The following is an 18764-nucleotide window of genomic DNA, read 5'->3' as shown; positions in this document are numbered from 1 at the left end:
TGCGATTTACCTGCGGACTATTCTCTCTCCTTTCCTCCTATGTAAGCGTGTAACAAAAGAAGTTAAAAGAATTTTTTCAAAGGAAAGCGATAGATTATATTAAATTAAACCACAAGTGTTACAAGTCTCAAATAATATTCAATAAGTACATGCAGCAACATTTGTGAGAGACCCTTGAAATTAAAAAGAAAATACGAGTACACTCTAATACACTCTTGCCTTGTCTTCACTTTGTGTCCTCTCAAGTAAATACAGCTTACACGCCTTAACAAAAAAAAAAACTTTTGATTTAACCGTCTATTTTTTTAATATACTATTTTTAATTATTTACACATTTGATACATGTGTAGTTTAACAATATACGAGTCACAATATATGTTTTTTCGGGAAAAAAAAATATATAAAATAGCTAGATTTATAACTGGTAATTAAAAAATAGCCACAATTTCAAAAGTAATCGAAATTTAGTCACTTTCATGTAAAGATAAAATCTGAATAAAAACAACCTTAAAGATCCTGAACAGGGGCGGCTCGACCAATTTCGTGGCCTAAAGCCAAACTTTATGAGGGGCCTTGACTTTTTTATTAATAAAATATATTTTATTTTATTTGAAGTCTATTTTTCTAAGTTTTTTTAGATGCAAAGTTATTATTAATTTTTATAATCAATTTCTCCTAATACGTCTTTCTCAATTGACAATATAGTTAATTCATTTAATATCTTTAAGACATTGTTGATCTTAGGTAAGGTTTTATCAATTTTAATTTTGAAAAACTTTTTTCCGTTGAAGCAACAGTAATAAGAGTTATTAACATTATTCTATAAGTAAAATAGGCATTTGAAAAATAATCAAATCCTTTTATTTGATTGAGTATATCAATTAAATTGTTATCTTCTAATTGTACTATTTTTCTTAATATTTTTGATTCATAAAATAAATATAAACTATCAATACCGGGTTGATTATTATGATTTAAGGAGCATTCAAGATGAAGGAAATATTTTTCAAATTTTCATCAACTAGTGATCTCAGTTTTTACTGCTAGATAGAAAAATAAAAATATTTTCATATGCCTCTAATTGTTCAGATCTATTTTAAAGTGAAAAAACAACCTTGTCAACTACTATCTCCGGCCCATAATAAGTATTTTTTTTTTGCCTTTTATTTTGGTCCAAAATAAGTGTCCTTTTATATAATCGAGAATGAATTAACTTTATTTTTCCAAAATTTGCCCTTATTTATATATCTCAATGTGTCAAGTTAACAACATATAAATTTTAATTAAGGATAATTCAATCAAAATACATTTTTGTTCTAGGAGTCAGTATTTTTTTAAAGGGCACATTAAAGGTTAAAAAGTCATTTATTATGGATCAAAGGGAGTATGTATAAAAAGTAATCAACTCTAAAGGACACTACGAGAGATTTTGAGATTTTACTATTAACATTCTCCTCAAATTGTTTCTTCATATATATTACAGGTTTCTTATGAAATTCGGGTTCGATATTAATTTCAAATGCAATTTCCTTGGCCGATCAAAGCAGTTGCAAATCCTTCATCCCTTTATTTGTTAAATAAAGAAATCAAACCTTTTCACTTCACATAACTTTTTTAAAAATTTATATATAGCCTATTAGGTGGGAAAAAAAATTGGGCCTCCACAAATGTGGGGCCTAAATCAGTTGTTTTACCTGCTTTATGGACGGGCCGCCCCTGATCCTGAAATATTCCAGCATAATATGCTGGAGTTCGAAATTTCTACATATGAGGTTCCAGCATAATGTGCTGGAGTTCCAACATAATATGCGGGAAGTTTATATGCAGGAGCTCCATAATCCAACATATTATGCTGGAACTTTACGTGTGATGGAGTTCCAACATCATATGCTGGAAGTTTATACGCAGGAGCTCCATAGTTCCTCATATTATGCTGGAACTTTCCGTGTTTAAGCAAAACAATGGCTATTTTTCAATAACTTTACAAATAGTGGATGTTTTTGTGCTATTTTTTCCCTTCCATCTCAACTTATATAATACGCTCTCCTTTTAGTTGATAAAAAAGAATATTGTATTTTATATTAAATAATTTATTTATTTTACCTTTAACGAGATAATTTATAAATACATAAATATGTATGATTTATTTTAAATCATAAATTTAAAAGTCTTTTATTTTTTCTCATTATTAAATGGAGACAAAAGAAGTATAAGTGTATAAAAATTACTACTCCATTAGAGACATTGGCGGTGTCGTCTTATTGGACCGTGTCAAATTAGTGAGAAAAAATATCAGCTATGTCCATTTATAAGTAACCTATTATAAAAATTGGCCAATTTATAAAATATTATTAATATTAATCAAATAGTTATTTGTAGCCAAAAAAGGTCAAATATTTGCTTTCTTTTGAGTGTGTGTTATTAGAATAGATTTGGTAAATCTTAAGGAGCTTGAATCTCAGTTTTGGGACGATTTTGTGGAGTTTTGAGGTGGTTTGAATTGAAAATTCGAAGTAGAAGATGAACATGAAAAAATGATAGGTGTATCACACTGTGTATCACTTTGTATATCATATTTGTATCAAATGTGTATCAAGTGTGTATCACATGTATATCCATGTATCCACTACGTGTGAGATACATGCGTGATACATGTGTCGCAGAAGAATTTTTTGAACTCGATTTTAACTACGAATTTTGAAATCAAATCAGTTCAAATCACCTCCAATCTTCCCCAAATTTTGTATATTGATTCATCTATATGTTTTCAATGAATCTCAACCATACCCATTGAAAAAAGTCATTTTTTGCTTAAATTTTTAGAATTCTGTTTATATATATATATATATATATATATATATATATATATATATATATTGTATTTCATCACCTTATTTGTTACTTCATTCATAAAATTTTCTTCCTGTCTTAGCATTTAATACTGCTAATCACGCTTAAAATATAAAATTTGTATGTGATTATTAGAGAGAAAACACCTTATTTTTTTGAGTTTTTAATTTTTATATATATTCCGCTAGTTTTGATAAGTACTACAGTGCGGTAAGTTAGGAGTTAGGACATTTCGGTAAGATTCCAATTAATTATAGCAGTGGCACATTCGGATATCTTTTTAGAAAAGAATATATGCTCTTTCAGCCAACCTTTTTTTTTTTTCTTGGTCGACCTTTCAGCCAACTATTATTCAACGTTTAAGTTTGAAGTCTTGGCGGTTTTAATACTGCAAGAATACTATCTTTTTATTTTTCGTTTTTTTTTCATTTGTGACCCTGTCCACTGATTAATTTCTTGAGCTGGATTCAGTTTCTGCTACAATTTATTTAGGTATACTTTTCTGTGTTTTCAGCAAATTTGTGCATTGTTATAGTATATATATGTTTTCCTTCAGATATTCGTCTTTTATCTGCCTTTTTCTAAGCAAGAAAGCTCGTTTTTTCACCGGTCTTTGAATCTTTATCAATTAATGTTCTTTGATCATTGTTGTTAGAATTCAAATACGTGAGCGAGAGAATTGATTTGGGAATCAAGTAAAGATTGAATCTTTGTGAGAGAATCTAAAGATTTACGTGAGGGAATGAATGGATTGTTGCAGATGAGCTTAAAAAAAATCAATCTTGATGAATTGGGGGTTTGATTTGTGACGTGGCAATAAGACTGTGCCAAAGTGGAAACTTGACAGATTTTCTTCTATTAAGAAAATGAACACTGTATTTGCATAATATTGGCATGAGATGATTTAAACGAGTAGCGGAACCGAATTGGTACTGAGGCGTATTTGTTGTTGTTGTAAGAGAATGAATACTGTGGGGAGGATAGGTAGCTATATAGGTCGAGGCGTACGTAGTGTTTCTGGGACTTTAAATCCATTTGGTGGTGCTGTGGATATCATAGTGGTGAAGCAACCAGATGGGAGTTTGAAATCCTCTCCTTGGTATGTTCGATTCGGAAAGTTTCAGGAGGTTTTGAAGGCAAAAGAAAAGGTGGTTAATGTAAGTGTCAATGGCGTGGAAGCGGGTTTCTGTATGAATTTAGATAGTAGAGGGCAAGCATACTTTCTAAGGGAGCTGGACATGGTAGATGGAGATTCTTTAACTACTCGAACATCCGAACAGCTAGCAACTTTGAATCTGAAGGAGGGAAAGAATGTAGTTGTATTCACATGCTCGAAACAGCAGGTCATTTGCTAAGACTTCTTTTCATTGCACATTGCTTCGGTGTTTGATTCTTTTTTTTTACTATTGGTTAACTATTGTGTGCTTATGCAAATGCTTGCTTATAATTTGTTTGAGATACATACTTTGCAGGTTGATGCGTGTATATATTTGTGGCGATGGGACACAAATATTGTAGTCTCTGATGTTGATGGAACAATTACTAGGTAAAATTGATTCACTTTTCTGCTATAGATGGTTGGTGCTATTGATTTCTCTATGAGCTTGCTGTTGTGTCCAAGACTTGCTATTTTGTTCTACTTTGATCACGGAGAATGTAACAATTATCAGCTTTTTTGATTAAAAAAGTTGATAACTGTTACATTCTTTGTGATCAAAGTTGAACATAATAGTTCAAAAAAGTTGCTACTTGTGATATTCTTTATGATTAAAGTTGAAAATAGCAAGTCTTGGACACAACAATTACTCCATCAACTTTTGATTAGTCCAAATGGAGTGTTAATGGTAATTATTTGATATTTTCTTGTGTAACTCTTTTCTGTTACATGAACCTCATATCGTAACATCAACATCAACTTTATTAAGTACAATGTTTGGCTGTAAATTGCTTTTTTGGTGTAGTTAACTTTGTGATTCACTTCCATGCACATATCCTAGAAGCAAGGAGGCGTTCTTAATTGATGAACCATAGTGTGATTCACTTAAAAGTGTTGAAAACACAAGTCCAATATCCCTCTTCCTGATTAGATTTTCTTAGTTTGCCCTGGAGATTGAGAACAGAGCTGATATATAATTTAGTGTAGAGAAAAGTGGGTCCCAATTTAGAGGTAATGTTGTCATTTTTGGTATTTTTGAGGTTTTATCTTCGTACTTTCGAAAGGGAACTTTCAAGATGCAGTTTGGAGTCCCAACACGGAGACTCCTTCCAAATTTACCGTTGACTCTGTCCCTTAAATTTTCCAGAGAGTTGCCATGGTATAATAATATAACCAGAATTGAATTCAAAACTACAAGAATCTATGCTGAAAAAACTCGTTCACATTCATGCTATGTTGCTCGGACAGTTGGACTCTCCAAAAATGTCTCCGGTGTGTGCCGGATCCTCCAAAACTAGTGCATTTTTTGAGGATCCGACGCGGGTGCGGCAGCTTTTTTTGGAGAGTCCGGGCAACATAGCATTCATGTCACGTACTACACACTAGGTTACTTCAGTCATAAACTATTTCTGAACCCAAGCTGACAATGAACTAAATGTTGTCTAAGACTTCATTTGTACTTCTAAGGCAAATTAGTATTACAAGCTTTGACAATGGACATTGTTGAATATTTATCAATTCCAAGTCTATGAACAAGTGGTACTTATTGTGATACATGGAGAAAGCATATTACCTTTATTTAAGATGCCGTCTTGTTCGTCTTCTCTCCCTCTGTGATCTATGCCGGAATTGAAAGCTTTAAATAGTGGACCTCACATCATAATATTATTTCTGTTACTCTTGATCTCTTCTGGTCAAAATATTTACCATTTGATGATTTTCAAGATCAGTAAATTTTGATCATGATTTCTTGAGCATTTTTAATATTTTGGATTGGAAAAAGATCCTGTTTGTAGTAGTTTTATATAGTCTCTAAATAATATTTCAAATGGTACATCTTATCATATGTCTATTATTGCTTTGACTTTCAGTCAAAAGTGAGTGGGATGGAAGAGTATCAGTGTAGGATTAATTATTAGAGTATCAGTTTAGGATTAATTAATCTTTTATGCACATGCAGCAAGTTCTATTTGACATTTGCGATTTGTTTTTTAGACTACTTTTGTGATCAGTATAGTGTTCAAGAAGTACTGGATAGTTGAAGTGAAGATTTCCGTTGTCAAGAGAGGGAGGGAGGGTTTCTAAGATATAACCAACTTGAATTGTATAGCTATCAGAAAGAAGGAAATGAAGGATATGGCCCTTCTTATATGGGCCTACAATTGGGATGCAATTTAGCTGAGTCAATCAAACAGTTGACCAATTTGACTTGGCTCATGACTTTTGGAACAGCTAGATTGAGCTGCGGAATTTGTTGATTGAATCCAACTCTATGACTATATGTGATGTCGTTCCATCGAAACATGGAATAGCAACGATGACAACTGTCATTTCTAGCTAATATTGCCACCTTTGTCTCTGGTTCTTTTTCTTCACTTGATTGTTGGCAGGATTTAAAGCAAATATCTACTACCTGAGACAATATTTCGAAACAAGTGAGAAATTGGTTTACATAGTCAACCTTGTTAGAATGAAGCTCTGGGCTCTAAAATTTTCTACGCTAGTTTCCTGTTATCCTCGTTGAACATCTGTTGGTTCGTCTTCTTGGTTCCTTAGTGAACAACTTTGTGAACAAAAATGCTAGACTTCTGTTTGAGTTGGTGATAGAAATATGGATGATATTATTTCCTTGTGCCTGCCTGATGTGTGATATTTTTCTCAATTAAACAGATCTGATGTTCTAGGACAGTTCATGCCTTTGGTTGGGGTGGATTGGTCACAGTCAGGCGTTGCACATCTCTTTTCGGCTATCAAGGTTTTAGGCTTAGTTCATTTTCTCTAATCTTTTTTGAGGTTTATTCAGACGAGCTGTGATGTGGAATGATGCCAATTTCATAGTTATGGCAAGTAATTGGTCAGAATTCAAGTCTTTAGTTCAAGGATGTTCTCTTATGTTGTGAATTTGTTTTCCCTTTTGCTATGCTTGCTAAGGATTGAAATGTCTCTACAGTTCTTCTATGTAAATATATGTTTTAGTTTTCGTCTGATAGTAGAATAAGAATGCATGATGTTGTCCTCTTGTTGCAGGAGAACGGCTATCAATTGCTTTTCCAAAGTGCACGTGCTATTTCACAGGCCTATCTCACTAGACAATTCTTGTTTAATCTTATGCAGGTATGAAAAGTAAGTTTGTCTCAAGTAACCACACTTCTCTTTTTGCTCCTCATCAATTAATTTGGCTTTTTTGTGTTTTTGATAATTGCAGGATGGAAAGGGATTACCAGAAGGACCTGTTCTTACATCGCCTGATGGACTTTTTCGTTCTTTATTTCGAGAAGGTTACGGGCTATTCCTTTCTTTATTTCGTGAAGTGCCTTCTCTTTATATTTTTCGTTGCTCCAAACTATGCATCCCATTGAGTTGGTTATATTCTGTTTGTCCTGTTTGTCTGTATTTTTATGAATCATGATTAGTAGAATAAAACAAAATTATCTATCAACATATGGGTAGACTAAAACCTGATATGGACGGTGCCTGGAAATTTTGTTTTTATTAGATAATTTATATATAGCACGTTGTGCTTTCTATCCTTTTATTGCTACCCTTTTTAATTTGTGTCTGGATTGCTCAATTGCTGGTCCCCTTTTTATTAACTTGCTCTTTGGTTTAAATGTATTTAACATTGAACTTAATCCTGAAGAGAGAACAACTATTTTGATGGTTGAAATTATCTACTCCATAAAAAAATGGTAATGACGCCTGGAAGTTTTTTAGTATCCATTGTCAATATTTGCTGACAATTCTTGCAGTGTCATGTTCTTATGTCCTCCTTTTTACTCTTTAATTGTTAGCAATTTTTAATATCCTGCCGTCGGCACCCTATTCTCTAATTGGTTCAGTGGACTGGCTGTTTCATGCTTTTATCTATGAGCTTAAATGGTGAAATGTGCTATTTCCTTCTGCATTTCTTGCACCATTTAGTAATATGATATTAAATTCTCCCAGAAGAACCGCTTCAAATTCTGCTCATAATATTGATTGAGAGGTGTATCTACCTGTTTACCTTTTGCAGTGGTTACAAGATCTCCTCATGAATTCAAAATTACTTGCTTACAGGTCAGTTTCTTGATTCATATTTTCCCCCCTAATAGTAACTTTAGCATTTTAAACAAAAAAGTTATGCATGTCTGCAAAAGTTGTGAGGCGAGCTGCATCTGGTAGAGTGCTTTTATCGTTTAATGGAATAAAGATGACTTACATCCGTGTTGTCTAATCTTAACTTCTCTGCTATCTTAAGGGAGATATGCCTTGTGATGTAAACAAGTTGAGTGAGAGAATAAATGGGTATTTGGTGCTTTTTAGTTTAACTGCACAAAAACTCCCTGTTTAACACACGCAGAAGTCCCAAATGCTCCAAAATTTACAAGTGGACGTTTGATACAACGCGATTTGGACATAGAAAAATACCATTTAACAGATCTTACTCCTGCTTAAGGTGGATGAGAAGTTGTGTGTTTGTTGTGCCACACTCAAAATATGGCCGTGCAGGAACATCAAGATGTAACTAATGGAATGAATAATCGCAAGATGGATATAATGACTAATAAGAGAAAGCTCGAAACTGTAACTCAGAGTGGATTACGTCTTTTATGATAAATGCAACAATGGTTTTTATTTTGGTGTTTTTCCCCCTATTTATCATGGGTTTTCTCTTGGAATACTATAGGCAGGGAGTATCTAAATTACGGGCAATTGTAGAAGTTTTAGTGGCTAACTTTCAGCACTTTATCTTGTCATCAGCTTTGGCAACATATGCAGATAATTAACTTTTAACTATTGAAATTTTCAGGATGTCAAGGCATTGTTCCCTTCTGATAGGAATCCCTTCTATGCTGGTTTTGGAAACAGAGACACCGACAAGCTCAGCTACCTCAAGGTTGGAATACCTGAAGGAAAAATCTTCACCATCGATCCCAAGGTATGTAGAATCAACTAAGGACATTTGGCAAGTAACTTTCTTCGAGTTTTTGATGGTAGTTCTATAATGTACAGGGCCAAATTGTTATGAACCACCACATAGATACAAAGTCATACACCTACATACATGGTTGCGTCGATGGCATGTTTCCACCCTTGTCCTCACGTGAGCAGGTTGGATTTCTTTGCTTTTCTTGTTCTGAATAAACGATAATGGGCTATTTAGCACATGATAGAGCAAAGAGAAGCCTGTGATTTCTTGAGCTTCACTGTTATCCTTCTCCAAAGTGATGTGGGACGTTGAAAGTTAGCTATCTTGAAGTGGAGCATCAGAACCACTTTCACCATTATATTCGTTTTGACGATTGGCTATTTTTTTTATTTAGTCAGCATGTTTGTTTTTTTTGGAGACTTTAACTCCATCTACATGGCACCTAGAAATTATATATTCAAATGTGGATAATTAGAATTAACTGCTAAAAAATTAGTAGGTTTCGAAGGGGCTAGTTTTATCCCAGTTTTAAAGTTCATGCCATGTTTGCGATGTACGGCGTAGACGACCCAAAGCGTAAAGTATGAGCGGAAAAGTCTCACCGTTGCAGTATTATCCCCATGACTATTTAGGCTCCCTTGATCATTTCAGGGTACATAGAGCTTGCATGTCTCAGCTTTGCCTTCTCAAAACAATTTTACATCGTTCTATGGAGTCCTGGAAATACTAGATTTTGCTGGTTCGAAATTTAATTTTATAATACATATCTAGTGTTTTCTTGAAACCTCAATCATCTTACAGTCGCCAAACAATTTCACTTTTCTAGGAGGATTTTAATTCATGGAATTATTGGAAGCTTCCGTCTCCTATCCGAGATTAGGCCAGTCCATCCAATTATTTTTTGAGATTCAGGGATGGCACTCCCATGGCTATGAAGAGATTCATATAAATTTTTGTTCAAATATTAACTTGGAAGCAACTTGTCCCCATTTCTGAGAAAAGGAGGGGGGGGGGGAGTGATGGATTCGTGAGAAACTGCTAATTTATGTGTGCACCTTACAACTAAGGTTGACCAAAGACAGCCTCATTATAGCTGTATATTGCACATGGAAGTTTACTAGTATGCTGTTGTATTATACACCCATCCTTCAAAAGGAAGTATTTTACTCAATTTCTGATATTTTACGCATCAATATTCGATAGTAGGATTGCTCATTTGTTGTGCTTTCTTGTATATGAACAAGTGTGGAAGGAAATTACTATATATATTCCACATTGATTGAATAATTTGAACTCTGTATAATGTTGTAGTTTATGTGTGGATGAGAGGTATAGATTTTGGTCATTTATAGAATCTTTTGTTAATGAACAGATTTGTTATGGACAAAGTGTTATTACTAAGAGGAGGTTTTTTCGCCGTTGATGGGTAAATGACTGGAGAGTGTGATGCTACTGATGCATTCATCGTTGTGAATGACACATATACTGGAATAATGGAGACCTGCATTTGAAGAAAATTCTCTCTGAACTTTATGTAGGGGATCTGGTCTCTGTGTAACTGGTTTTGTCAAGAAATGTCCACCTTAAGAGCGAAAGGAAGGTTCGTTTTATCAAATGCTCTAGATATTAGATTGTTAGAATAAGATTTTCCCCTTTTACGCATGAAGAGCCCATTGTGTTTGTCAATCTGTATCCTATAATTCATGTGTAGGTTTTTTTTTAATCACAGATCGACAGGTGATCCGTCCTATCTCTCCTTTTCGTCATAAGGCTTGGTCTGACTTTGAGAGAAAAAAAATCATGTGTTTAGGTCCCTTACTAAGTAGAATTCGTAAACTTTGCAATGGCTATTTGAATGCTTTTTCAAAAGCTTTTAGCATTTCTCAGCTTCATGCTACGTGTTAAATGTGAAGTACAATATACAGGAGTTATCCATAGAAATGTGAGGGAGTAAGAGAAAGTGAAATAGAAAATAAACTTAAGTTTGGAATTGTTAGGTGGTTGTCATAATTTTTTTACTATATTTGGTTTTCCTATCTCACGAAGGAAATGACTACATATTTACCATATTTAGGTTTTTTTTTTTCCTTAGCTAGTCTTTTTTCTTGAAGGAAAATGTTTGGACTTCTATAAATTGAAGATCATTCCTTCTCATTCAGTAGCATCCACAATGTAGCCATATAGGGTTTGAGAGTTGTTTAGGGGAAGAATTTCGGGACAAGTGTTAGCCTGCCACTTGTGTTTGCCTCTTCCTGTGGTTGTTCTCTCGATATTTTGTACTCTCTTTTATATAGTAGATTGCTCATCTTCCCCCGTGGACGTAGGTTAATTGACCGAACCACGTTAAATGTTTGTATCTCTTTTGGTATATTTTTTTTTTGTTATCTGATTTATCGTTGTTCAAAGTTAGCTTTACTAGCTTCCGCATGATACCTGATTATTTCGATCCTAATAGAAATATATATACACAAGTAGACTTTTTAACACACAAAGACCACTTCAAAACATAATCCTAATACCCAAGTGCTTCTGCGCAAACTGCACAAGGTTGTTGATTTCATCCTCATCAATGCACCCATTGCCGTTAGAGTCTGCAGATTTAACAGCCCGTTTGCTCTTTAGCCGGTAGAACCAGCCTCCGTTTGAACTAAGGGTGGCATGTGGGTTGGGCCCGATCCTAAGTGGGCTTCGTAGTTTCGGTCCTAAGTGGGCCGGTCCTAAGTGGTCCCGTGCTTCACAGGCTTCTTGTTGGAATCGGCCCGGGACCACGAACTAACGGTCCCGGGTTAAGTGGGCCGGTCCCAGGCCTAAGTGGGCCCAACATATATATATATATATATATATATATAACTAATGGTCCCGGGTTAAGTGGGCCCAACTGATATTTTCTATTTTGTTTTTAAATTTTATAGAAGTTAGAGAAAAAAATGGTAATAAAAATATCTAAGGCAATTCCTTGTAAATTATATTATAGAATTGTGACCTAAATTTTTTAATTCAAATTTAAAGACAAAAATATTGTAAAGAGATATTCAAAGTAATGCGTTATAATATATATATACTATACTATACTATATATACATCTTAAGATATATAAGCTATATTCGATAAAAAATATAATTATAAAAAGTTTGGGGTTAAAACAAAGTTGTGGGGGTTAAATGACTATTTTGTAAATAGCCCACAACTATTTTGGCAGAGGAAACGACTAGATTTTAAATGCCCAAACAGATAGATTTTTTTTAAAATTTTGGCCGTTGGGACCGTTTGGGATCGTTTAGGCCCGCTAGGACCGGTCCGGTCCCGATCCCAAACGGTCCGGTCTCGACCGGCCCACTTGCCTAATGGAATACGCGTAAGTTATATTCCTAATGGAATAAGTTCGAATTCAAAGTGTTTCAAAGGAGTATAATGCTCTCAAGCCATTAAGTGTGATTGTAAAGCTCAACCTATGTACCATATCAAAATTGATGATTAAAATCGAGTAACATGGGCATTGAATTTGTGTACCTATTAACAATATCGGAAGTTTTTGTAGAATCTGTTCCAATCAATTGCTCGAATCTGATTTCGTCTCTCTTGGAAACGAAATTCTTGTTCACGAACTAAATACCTTGTTTTTGTTTATCATAGTGTGTTTCTTACTTTGGGAAAAATCACTTCTTAATCCCATTCTCTGTTGAGGAAGATAAATATATAAAGGAGAGAGAAGTTTAAACGGATCGCACATTCCCATTATTTTTTAACGTGCAATAATTTTTTATTTTATTTATCTATATTTTAACTTTCCTAGGTAACCTCTTTAAGGTTTTATCTCTTCTAAATGAGTAGGGTCAGTCCATATGGGTGACCCGCGACCCAAACCCAATATCCAACATCTCCCACTTCGCACATGATGGGCTAGATTCAAACTAGTGCCATGTGAATAACACACGTAATTTATACTAGTAAATAATTCGTGTGACTTGCGAGCAACTGGAGCTATAATATTTCTGACTGTTTAAGGTTATTTAATATATATAGCTTAGTCTAGAAATCCAATCAAATTAGAAAAGGATTCACTACTAACACGAAGATTTTATTACTCGTTATACCCCAGACATCGTTGGCTACTCTAAGTAGTTAGTTATTCGACCCCTCATCCTCGAAAGAGGTGAACTCGAGTTCATGTATAGCTTTATCCACAATTACACTTGTTACCCTATGGTAAGTGTAATGGCCAACCAATGAATATAAGTTATATTATTTATTTATTTTAGTTGTCTCCCTTTTTTACTCGAAACTATCCATCCCAGATCAACTGCTTTCCTAGACATGCACTGCATTGCTAAATTACACGTAGCTATTAGTGACATGCTAAAGTAACAACATTGATTGGTACTTCAAGATACAATAAAATGTCAAAGGGTATTCCAAAGAAAGTTAATTATGATTTTCTGGGTCTCGCACAATGAAGAAGCAGGGATCCATTCTTTCATTAACCCATTGGTTGCTAAGCACACGTGGTATGCAATACGTGCTACAATATTCTTGCCTTATATTGGCGCATGCGTCTTATTATTTTTAAATAATTCATTACCGTACGGATCTTAGTCTAGACACCCACAAATGTCTAACTTGAATTTCTCACTTCAATAATCCTCAATCCATCTTCTTAGAGAAACTCGCATCTGGCTTACAAAAATAAGTCATAATCGAATGGTGGAATTTATGAGTCTGACTAGTTATCAAGACCGACCTTTTGCAAGTGAATATAACCTCGTATTATCCAAGGTTCTATAAGGTCTTATGTCTTCACGATTCTTAACGTAAGAGGCAATTGCTCGTGTGAAAGAGCCAATCTCGCGACTTGTTCGACATACTTTATCAACAAAACATCATCACATGTATACGAGATATAAGCATAATTTTACGAGTCAAATATTGATGAGCATATTATAATAATAAAGTCATTTTACAATACATAAATATGTTCATATCCTTTGCAAACCAAGAGCCATAGCATGTTTCTCAAACAAGTCTCTAGATATCGCCTTTATAAAAGGACTAGCTATCATGCTTCGCGTAGGAATGTATTGTAAATTTATCTCTCCACTTGCTACCATGTCTCTCACAAAGTTATACTTGATGTCAATGTATTTGGTCTTGTTGTGATACTTAGGATCTTTTGTGTATGCCTATCACAATAAAGAGTCATGGGACCCTGAGAATTCTTTGTAATATCCAAATGTTCGAAGAATCTCTTCAACCAAACAACTTCTTGTACGTCAGATGCACAAGCCACGGACTCAACTTCTATCGTCGGAAGATTAGTACACGTTCGTTTTTTACTTTTCTGTAAAATAGCACTACCATTAAGTAAGAAAGCATATTCGGATGTTGGTTTTCTATCATTTCGGTCACCAACCCAATCAACATATTTATATCCTCTCAAGTATAAATCATTTTCACTATAACATAGTGAATAATCTGTAGTCCCTTCATGTATCTGGAAATTCTCTTCACAGCTTTTCAATGATCTCTTACAAGATTGGATTGATACCTGCTAACCAGACCTACGGCATAATAAATGTCTGGGCTAGTACATATCATAGCGTACATCAAGCTCCCGACAACACTTGAATACGGAAATCGAGATATGTCTTCCTTTTCATTTTCAGTCTTGGGACACATTTTCAAGGCTTAAAGTTTCACTTCTCGCTATAAGAGTATTCATGGATTTGCAACTATTCATGCAAAAACGCTCCAAATTTTTCTTTATATAAGTTTCTTGAGATAGACTCAATACCTTTTTGGAACGGTCTCTTTGGATCTTAACTCTAAGGATATAGTCTGCCTTACCCATATCTTTCATGTCAAATGACTTTGAAAGCCATGACTTGATACTTTTCAAATACTCTAAATTATTTTCGGCCAATAAAATATCGTCCACGTAAAGAGAAAGAATTATAAATATCCCATTGGACTTCTTCACATAAATGCAATGGTATTCATTGATCATGGTGAAATCATACGAGATCACCTCCTTGTGAAATCTCAAATACTATTGCCTTGCCGATTGCTTCAGGTCATAAATAGATCTTTTCAATTTAAAGGCCTTTTCTTGGATTTTAACGATGAAGCCTACAGGCTGTTCCATGTAGATTTCCTCGTTTAGTTCTCCATTGAAAAAAGCTATCTTCACGTCCATTTGGTGTAATTCCAAATCCAAACATGCAACAATAGCCAAAAGTAAACGAATTGAGGTAAATTTCATAACTGGTAAAAATATTTCTTCATAATCTATTCCAGCTTCTTGAGTAAAGCCTTTTGCCATTAATCATGCCGTATATCTTTCTATTGACCCATCCACTTTGAGTTTAACTTTGAGAACACATTTGTTCCCAATGGCTCCACGCCCTGACGGAAGGTTAACTAGATCCAGACTTTGTTGGTTAGTATGGACTCTAATTCTTCTTTCATTGATTTTATCCACTCATCTTTTTTAGGGCTCGATAAAGCCTTAGTCACAAACTTTAGCCCATCCATTTCTATGGGAGATACCAAGAAAACGTAATCATCAATCTCATAAGTACGTTTGAGTATATTTTTCTTGGTACTCTTTCGTAGTGGAAATTCAAATTCGTTAGAAGAATTTTGGGATGCGAACTCCCACTCCCACTCGGATCAAGAATAAGATCTTGATCGATTTGATTATCAGCTGTGTCAGAAGACATTTGCTGACTAACTGAGTTCAACATTTCATAAAAAGGCTCTCCATTCTTTAACTCGCCCTTCTTTGGAAAATTATTTTCCAAAAACTTGACATCTCGTGATTCAATCTCAGTAACACTTTCATCCTCTAATTCACCAATGAACATATACCCTTTGGAGTGTTTTGAATATATTATAAAGATACATTTCTTGCCTTTTGGACCTAATTTACCAAATTTGCTAATTTTTTTTTTACATATGCAGCACAACCCCAAAGTCGCAAATCATTTAAGTTTGATTTATTACCACTCCATAGCTCATACGGAGCCAAAAAAACTGATTTAGAAGTCACTTTGTTCAATATATAGACTGTAGTTAATAACGCATCTCCCCAAAAGAAGATATGTAAATTTGCCTGTGCCATTATGGACCTTATCTTGTCTAATAGTATTATATTCCTCCTTTCTACTACACCATTTTGTTGAGGTGTGTAAGGAATAGTTAATTGTCTTGTGATGCCCTTTTCATTATCCAATTCTTCAAATTATTTTGATAGATATTCATGCCCTCTATCGGTTCGTAAGGTCTTAATCCTTTTGTCTAATTGATTCTTACCTTCATTCAAATATTTCTTAAAGCATTCTAGTGCTTCAGATTTATGAGAAATCAAATAGATATAACTAAAGAGCGTGAAAACGTTAATAAACGTTATGAAATATAAAGCACCCGACATAGCCCTCACATTCATTGGACCACATATATCATAATGGATTAATTACAATGGAAAATAAGCTTTCTTAGCCTTTCCAAATGGTTTATATGTAATCTTTCTGGCAAGATAGTTTTTGCAAGTTGGCATTCAATTTTAGAGAAAGACCCTAAATGTCCTTTCTTAACCAATCTATTCATTTGATCTTGCCCTAGGTGACCTAATCTTGCATGCCATGTAATAACATCAACACCATTATCACTAGAATAACATGCCATAACACAACAGTCAAGATAATAGTTATACGTAGAAGGATTACAATCTAACACGATAAAACCATCATAACGATGTCCAAAACCATAAAAAAATACTGTCTAGAGTAATTCTAAGACCAATGCAACTAAAGTTCAAATTGAAATCTAAATCTAGAAGAACAGACACATAGACTAAGTTTCGTCGAATCTCTAGAACATATAGGACGTCATGCAACATCAAATATCGGCCACAACGCATGTCCATTCTGCAAGTGACTATCCCTTGGACTTCAAGCTTTGCATTATTTCCCACATATACATGCTTTGATCTAGGTGGAACTCGGCGAAACTCTATAAATACTTCTCTATCACGGCTCACATGGTCGATGGCCCCTGAGTCTACAATCCACACAGGATGAAATTCAGTTAGTAAAACAGTGCTAGAAACATATATAGAACTAAGAGATACGTTTTGAAATGCTACATTTTTCGGCTCAATGCACTCACGAGCAAAATGCCTTAGAACTTGGCAATTGTAGCACTTCATCCTACGTTTGTCTTTCTTCTTGTACCGTTTTCTTTCTTAGAATATGGCTTGTTTCTTTTCTTGGAGGATCCTTCTCCGGTCTCTTTATCCTTTCCATTATTTTTTTGAGTTTCTCTTGCGCTTGAAGCTTGATCTCTTTGTACCACTTGGTTCTGCCACAAAGGCATTAGGCACAGCTTTAGCTGCACCAAGCCGCTCATCTTCAAGCTCCACATGATGGACAACATTAGTAAAATTTTTGATGCTATCATTGTGGATCAAGTTGACCTTTAAATGTTCCCAATTATTGGGAAGAGACCGAATCACTGCCTGAACCTGTTGCTCATCAAAGAGAATATGACCAACATTTTGAAGTTGAGCAATCATATCTGACATCACCCTTAGATGTTACTTGACACTGTGATCATGCCATTTTTTGTATGTGTCAAACTTGATTGTTAGCTGTCTAAGGCGAGTCACAGTGGCACCGCCATATGCCTCTCTTAAATGTGCCCACATGGCTTGAGCAGTAGGATATTGCTTACATTCGTGGATGAGATCATCATCAACTGAACTTACAATAATTTCACGTACAGTGGATTCTTTATTTTTTCAAATATTGTAAGTTTCCATATCCCTCATGTGTTGGGCAGTGTTACCCTCCTATGAGTGACTCATAATATGGTTAATACTTTCAAGAGCATCTTGTTCTTTGAGTACATACCACATCTTACGACTCCAGATGTCGTAATTTTCACCCTTCAGTTTGTCACCCTTGTTCAAGTCCGCAATAATACTTTTCGATGCCATGTCTGTTATTAGAGACAATATTACAAGTTTAACTCATCAATATATACTTTAGTCAATTTATGCATGTCGAAAGATCAATATATTTCCATTCATCATCTATATCTAAATATTTTAATTAATATTAAAATCACTTCTTAGTGTGTACTTTATTTCAAGTATCAATCCATTATAAAATAAAATAATAAATAATATTTGTAACTAGTGAGACAAACAACATAATTTAAATTTCATGAAAATAAAATATATAATAATAATTTACATGTTTGCTAAGACATACATGTACCAATCGAACACTAACTCTTGCACAAATATACTAAAAGGTGAACTAGGCCAAATATTATGATAAATCTCAGTTAAAACTTCACCCAAGACCCTCGAAAAGAGTCCGCTAAAATAGCTAATGCTTTCCAATCAGTAATATCTATGTAATTCGAGTAATTCGAACTTGTCCCTATTCAGCCATATCTGAAATAGGACCAAGAAAATAATAAAAATGGGTACAACCATTCAATGCGACAATATATGTCACAATAACTTGTAGAAGAATAGGGGTATATGTAACTAAGACTAGTATTCTTAATATTTAAGTACTCTGTTTAAGCACATAAAATAATATGTGATCACTTTTTCTATCAATACAGATTGACTATAACTTGGCTTAATTCCATTACGTCAAGGCACAATCAGTACATATTGTTGACATGTTAAATATGAATATCATGCACCCATTCAAAAGATAAGTCAATCTGCCCAAAACAAATTGTAGTTTCTCATGCCTCATTGTGTTGAACATATGTCAACCCAAAAAAAGGAAGGCAAGTATTCATTAATACTTAGTTTACAAAACAGAGAAGATT

At 34.3% G+C, this 18764-nt stretch overlaps 1 protein-coding gene across 3 annotated transcripts; it reads left to right on the top strand.

Annotated features, from left to right (window-relative positions):
- The first annotated feature begins 3163 nt into the window (after positions 1-3163).
- Positions 3164-10794, top strand: LOC107808344 (phosphatidate phosphatase PAH2). 3 transcript variants are annotated; one of them, XM_016632856.2, is made up of 10 exons: positions 3164-3342; positions 3506-4193; positions 4323-4396; positions 6677-6761; positions 7034-7120; positions 7212-7284; positions 8019-8062; positions 8796-8924; positions 8999-9097; positions 10288-10794. In XM_016632856.2, the coding sequence occupies exons 2-10, from the start codon at positions 3813-3815 to the stop codon at positions 10336-10338; spliced, it is 1023 nt and encodes a 340-aa protein (XP_016488342.1). In that variant the 5' UTR covers positions 3164-3342; positions 3506-3812; the 3' UTR covers positions 10339-10794. The 3 variants fall into 3 exon arrangements, with proteins under 3 accessions (XP_016488342.1, XP_016488343.1, XP_075082294.1); XM_075226193.1 differs by lacking the exon at positions 3164-3342 and having other exon boundaries at positions 3495-4193; XM_016632857.2 differs by lacking the exons at positions 6677-6761; positions 8019-8062.
- The last annotated feature ends 7970 nt before the right edge of the window (positions 10795-18764 follow it).

The sequence above is a fragment of the Nicotiana tabacum genome, chromosome 12 (genome assembly GCF_000715075.1).
Source record: "Nicotiana tabacum cultivar K326 chromosome 12, ASM71507v2, whole genome shotgun sequence".
Lineage (NCBI taxonomy): Eukaryota > Viridiplantae > Streptophyta > Magnoliopsida > Solanales > Solanaceae > Nicotiana > Nicotiana tabacum.
Note: the sequence above shows the minus strand (reverse complement) of the source record. Positions and strands in the feature narration are given on the sequence as shown.

Excerpts from the sequence above, each read along its gene's own strand:
- LOC107808344 (XM_016632856.2), top strand. The coding sequence starts at position 3,813 with ATGAATACTGTGGGGAGGATAGGTAGCTATATAGGTCGAGGCGTACGT. Across the intron at positions 7,285-8,018 it reads TCGTTCTTTATTTCGAGAAG|TGGTTACAAGATCTCCTCAT; the intron begins GTTACGGGCTAT and ends TACCTTTTGCAG. Across the intron at positions 8,925-8,998 it reads TCTTCACCATCGATCCCAAG|GGCCAAATTGTTATGAACCA; the intron begins GTATGTAGAATC and ends TATAATGTACAG.